General features: G+C 41.7%; 1 protein-coding gene across 1 annotated transcript; it reads left to right on the top strand.

Moving 5' to 3' along the window:
* Positions 1 to 3,145: 3,145 nt before the first annotated feature.
* LOC140592206 (acidic mammalian chitinase-like) lies at positions 3,146 to 5,582 on the top strand. Its single transcript, XM_072714925.1, has 9 exons — positions 3,146 to 3,342; positions 3,529 to 3,585; positions 3,684 to 3,849; positions 4,001 to 4,125; positions 4,218 to 4,341; positions 4,465 to 4,647; positions 4,736 to 4,858; positions 5,072 to 5,210; positions 5,305 to 5,582. The coding sequence occupies exons 1-9, from the start codon at positions 3,266 to 3,268 to the stop codon at positions 5,580 to 5,582; spliced, it is 1,272 nt and encodes a 423-aa protein (XP_072571026.1). The 5' UTR covers positions 3,146 to 3,265.
* Positions 5,583 to 5,816: the final 234 nt, after the last annotated feature.

Below are 5,816 nucleotides of genomic sequence, written 5' to 3'. Positions count from 1 at the left end.
CTGATGCTATGGGTCTCAAGCTGCTGTCAGAACTTCTATCAACACAAGAAGTTACACTTGCACAGGTGGCCAGATTGTCTCCCAACACCTCAACTCCTCAGTTTCAGCTTCAATTACATGATAACAGCACAAGCCGAGCCACTTGGCTGTATTAGCAAAGGGTTAAGATAAGTTAAGATGAACTTCATTGATCCCAGGGGGAAATTCTGGTGCATATAGCAGTAATGTACATAAAGTGCAGATAAACCTAAAACCTACCGTAGAAAACCAGACAAAGTGCAAAGACAGCACATACTGTACAGTGCAAATTTTAAACACAATCCTGAAAATCCTAAAACAAAAGTATATCAGGGAAATAAATAAATATTGCAATTATATGTGCAAATATAATTCATTTTTTATACTTTTTCGGGGCAGTGCACTAATTAGTGCTGTTGTCTGACACCTCTGGGACCAGGGTTGGAGTCTCTGCCATGGCTCCGTGTACAGTACAGTATGTGGAGTTTGCATGTTCCCAATGTGTTGTCATGGGATTTTCTTCAGTTTCCCCCAACAGTCCAAAAACAAGCTAAGGTGAATTGGAGTTGCGAAATTGCCCCTAGTTGTGAATGGTGTGTGTGTGTGTGTGTGTGTGTGTGCCCTACAATGGTTTGGTGCTCTGCTCTGGGTTATTCTCTGCCTTGTGTCTGTAGCTTCCAGCATAGGCTCCAGACTCCCGCAACCCTGTATTGGACATGCAGGTATAGAAAATGGACAAGTGTATTCATTTGCTGTGTTGAAGTATTTGACTGATGTCGATAAATAAGGTGTTGCGATTGACTGCATTGCTGCTTGCATTGGTATTCAGCCTGTGATCTGAACTCAAAGGCCCAGCTGGTACCTAAGGAGAAGCACTGCTCCAACTGCTCTGCAGAGCCACGAAAGACTGAAGCTGCAATGCTCCAACTGCTCTGCAGAGCCACGAAAGACTGAAGCTGCAATGCTCCATCTGCTCTGCAGAGCCACGAAAGACTGAAGCTGCAATGCTCCATCTGCTCTGCAGAGCCACGAAAGTCTGAAGCTGCAATGCTCCATCTGCTCTGACGCTGGGCAAAATGTCAAGAGCATTTCATTCTCTGAATCTGCTTACTCATTCTTCTGCATGATGCAAAATCAGCATTTACAGATTGATCAGTAGTAAATATCAAGCAAGGGTTATTTCTCTTAAATATTCCTTCATTTATTTTGAACAAATTTTCGGCTAACAATATAGCTTACCGGTGTTAAATTGATAAGAACAAATTAAATCCTTTATGAACACACAACCTAAAAATGAAAGGTTTATTGAATGCATGTGTTCAGCTGGCAATATTTAGTAGTTTTGAATGCATAGCCAGTCCTGACAACACGGCAGCCATTGCAAATAGGGATTCTGTAAGAACCTTGGTAGCTGCTAGCTGACAGTATAATATGACAAGTTAAAGTTCAGTTTAGGGATCTGAGGCCATCTCCAAATGGTCATGGGTTTTAACCCTGTGACCTTTCAGAGGAATCATGTCACCGCTGGGCCCTGAGCAAGGCTCTTAACCCCACACTCTGTATGGGGCAGGGGACACTTACTGACCTTTCATTCTGACCCCATAACCACCAGTATGTGTATATGTGTATCTGTGTTTCCCATGGAGACCGAGATAGGGAATGTGAAAACTACCAAATTTCCCCATGGTGATGAATAACATACTTTATATTCTAAACATTAGGTTTGCCAAATTGTGACATAACAAGTCTATAATTAATGGAAAATGTCCTTCAAAGATTATAAGTAATGTTTGCATTTTTATTATTTGATCCACATTGAGATAATAATATTTGTTTTGCTTTTGTTGTGCCAAGTTTTAATTTTAAGAAATATACATTATTTATTTGAGAAATTTAAGCTAAATGTTTATTTCTTTCATTGCTTTTCAATCATCATTTTTAAAAAATCTATATTTACATTTTAAATGAATTTTCAGAAAAAAATCATGGCAAGGTCACAGGTATCAGACAAACACTTTGCTAATCTAAATCCTGATTGAACTCTATCTAAATCAAAAATTATGTAATATGTCACGTTTTTGCAGTAGCTCAACTAAACACCAGAAGTGGAAATAAAGATAAAACCAGGGACAAACCATATAAAAGGGAAGAGGCCCCTACATTTGCTGTACAGAAGCAAGCATGGCCAAGATACTGGGTTTTCTTGGTAAGTAGGACTTCTCAGCTTTCTGAGATAATTATATTACCTTTACTATTTGGATAAAACAGCCATCAGATCTGTTAGCCATCAGAATGAGATATAAACATCGAGTAGACCAGGTTGAAGTAACAGACAAATACCTATTGGAGTATATAGTTTCTGTTTAGAAATGTGTTGTATTACGGTATATATTGTAACAAATGTCTAATTAAGTTTGCATCCAGTAGTGTAAGAATCATATCATTATAGTTATAATATAGCAACAGTGAGACATGTCATTAAAAATCTGTGTATGATGATCTATGAATAATACACACAAATACTGAGACATTTAATAATATGCTAGAACCATGTAAATTATTTTTACATTTAGCATATTTAATACATGCTTTTGTCCAAAACGAGGTACAATTAGGAGACAATTAGGCACAAGTGTAACTAGGCTGAGCTGAGGACAATGTGAATTATTCCTTAGCAGTACTTTAAGTTCTTTGCTATATTTAATCCAGTAATAAAAAATTCTTAGTAGTGGTTAGTCAGTCTGATTTTCCCCATTTCTTCCCTCTCAGCACTGGCTCTCCTGCTGCAAGTGCAGCTAGGTAAGTCTTGTCAATTCGGTCATGGTGATAGGATTTCTTAATGTTATTGTAGACTTTTTACACACTAACAATATTCTTCCAGGAAATTCTAATAATATTCTTTAGTTCACTAATGACATTGAGATGAAAGCTCAAACTGTGCATAAAACTATTTCGGGTAATATAGATGTTCTAATCTTCATCTTAAACTGGATGATATAATTTGTCACAAACTTTCCTAGTGGAAACAATATGTATCTATTACAAGCAGGTGAAGTCCAACAAATGTTTTACAAAACTATGACAGAAATTCTCACCTCCTCTCCATCACCACCTGGCCTCAGGATCTTCCTACATCCTGTCCTGTTACTTCACCAACTGGGCACAGTACAGACCGGGAGCTGGCAAGGTCTTCCCCAACCAAGTGGACCCATGTCTCTGTGACCACCTGATCTACGCCTTTGCCAACATGAACGACAACGAGATTGCCCCTTACGAGTGGGATGACGTGAAGCTCTACAATGAGTTTGCGGCCCTGAAGAACCAGTGAGTGCCACTGCAGAAAAATCATGAAATATGAGAACTTAAAAGCAGCATTATGGAATTCTGCATGCAGCAGAATTCATAAGTCATGTATTAGTAACTGACTACAAGACTGGCCTTGTTGAAGAGAGGTTCTGTGATGTCTTGTGAATCACTTTATGACTCAATGTCTTCTTGTATTGCCAACAGGAACAGCCAACTGAAGAACCTCTTGGCTATTGGTGGCTGGAACTTCGGGACAGCAAAGTAATTTTGAGCACCACTGACAATATTTCTCCCACAAGCTGATTAATGAGTATGACTCTCCCCCCCCTTGGCAAACTAACCCTCTCCCTCCCATTCAGGTTCCATGCCATGGTGGTCAGTGCTGCTAACCGCCAGACCTTCATCAACTCCGTGATTGTATTCCTGAGGCAGTACGAATTTGACGGCATTGACATTGACTGGGAGTACCCCGGATCCAGAGGTAGTCCTCCTGAGGACAAGGGCCTCTTCACCACTCTGGTCCAGGTATGACAGTTGCTTCAAACATGGAGCTACAGAAATTTACATAGCAATGGAAAACATGTATTCACCTTCTTTATAAGGTCAGGAAGATATGATATTCAGATTGCTAATGAACCTATTGATAACATTCCGTTGACCATCTTGCCCCTGTCAGGAAATGTTGGCTGCCTTTGAGGCTGAAGGTCAGAAGACCAACCGTCCCCGTCTCATGTTGACTGCTGCTGTGTCTGCTGGCAAGAGCACCATCGACAGTGGATACGAGATCGCCGAGATTGGAAAGTGAGTTCTCTCTGAAGGTACTAAACTCGCTTGGATGTCAGCTGATTTTGTATTAGGCCTCACAGACCTTCGCACTCTTAATTCTTTCACAGGGTTCTGGACTACTTCCATGTCATGACCTATGACTTCCATGGATCATGGGAGCAACAAACTGGTGAGAACAGCCCCCTCTACAAGGGACCTGCTGACCAAGGTGCTTACATCTACTTCAACATGGTAGGTGTCCATTTAGCTAGGTTTATGAAGACTTCTTGCAGTATTTCATACCAGTGGCAAATGTAAAATTAAGTAAGAAAATACAGCTGCATATGTCTCATTAAGCACTGTCTATAATTACAGGACTATGCCATGAACTACTGGAAGAGCCAGGGTGCCCCTGCTTCCAAGCTTCTGGTTGGCTTCGCCACCTATGGCCACACCTTCAGGCTGACAAGCTCTCAAACTGGAGTTGGTGCCCCTGCGAGTGGCCCTGGACCTGCTGGACCCTACAGCAGACAGAGTGGTTTCCTGGCCTATTATGAGGTATGACTGATTACTCAATAGTGTTGTTCCCCTTCATCAATAGGCACTGGCTGTAACCCTACTGCTGTTTACTTTTGACTCTCCCCAGATCTGCACCTTCCTGAAGCAGGGAGCCACTGAGGCCTGGGATGCACCCCAGGAGGTCCCATACGCCTACAACACCCAGAACATCTGGGTTGGCTATGACAATGTGAAGAGCTTCAACATCAAGGTGGGTGTCGCAAAAGAATCAAGCAGCAGTTCTTCGATGACTAATTGCAAGTTGCAAGAAAACTGTACTTTAACATAGATATAAGATAAAAAAATGATCTCCATGCTGGTAGAGAAAACGTACGAGTTAATAATAAATGACATGTGTATCAAAATTATCAAATGATGGTTAAATATACAATTCCATTTCCTCTGTCTCCCTTGTTCTTCAAAGATTGACTGGCTGAAGCAGAACCAGTTCGCAGGTGCCATGGTGTGGACTGTTGATCTGGATGACTTCAGTGGCACTTTCTGCGGCCAGGGCAAATACCCCCTGATCACCAGCCTGAGGACCGGCCTTGGCACTGCCCAGAGTGAGGGTTACATTCAAATTAACAGTTGTCATAATGAGGGATTTTGACCAACATAACCATCAACATTTCCCATCTTCTTCTATTGACTTTCCAGGCTGCACCCCCCGTAAGGTTCCCCTGCCCCCTGTTTCCAAGGCTCCCCCTACAGTTCCTCAGGTTCCAGGAGGCGGCGGCAGCAGCAGTGGTGGCAGCAGCAGCGGTGGCTCCAGCAGTGGAGGAAGTGGCTACTGTGCTGGAAAGAGCAACGGATTCTTCCCTGATCCCACCAACAAGAATGCGTTCTATGAATGCAGCCAGGGCCAGACTTACCTAATGCACTGCGCTTCTGGTCTGGTCTTTGACACCAGCTGCTCCTGCTGCAACTGGTCCTAAGTCCATACACTTGCTTTCTGTGACCTCTAGGTCTTACTGAACATCTGGACCTTATGCAAATAAAAAATGAATAAATTTACAAAGCAAAAATGTTTAAAGGACTACTGTCTGATCATTTGAGAATATATTAGTTTAATTTAAGTATATAGGTGAAACGTTTATATATACAGTGGTACCTCAGTTCTCAAACTCATTAGAACTCGAATTTCTTAAAAGTCGAAGCAACCAGTTAGA

This window comes from Paramormyrops kingsleyae, chromosome 8 (assembly GCF_048594095.1).
Source record: "Paramormyrops kingsleyae isolate MSU_618 chromosome 8, PKINGS_0.4, whole genome shotgun sequence".
Taxonomy (NCBI): domain Eukaryota; kingdom Metazoa; phylum Chordata; class Actinopteri; order Osteoglossiformes; family Mormyridae; genus Paramormyrops; species Paramormyrops kingsleyae.
Note: the sequence above shows the minus strand (reverse complement) of the source record. Positions and strands in the feature narration are given on the sequence as shown.

Bases quoted from the DNA above. Each gene is read 5' to 3' on its own strand.
- LOC140592206 (XM_072714925.1), top strand. From the start codon at position 3,266: ATGAACGACAACGAGATTGCCCCTTACGAGTGGGATGACGTGAAGCTC. The intron at 4,648-4,735 runs GTATGACTGATT...GACTCTCCCCAG, and splicing joins GTTTCCTGGCCTATTATGAG to ATCTGCACCTTCCTGAAGCA. The intron at 4,859-5,071 runs GTGGGTGTCGCA...TGTTCTTCAAAG, and splicing joins TGAAGAGCTTCAACATCAAG to ATTGACTGGCTGAAGCAGAA.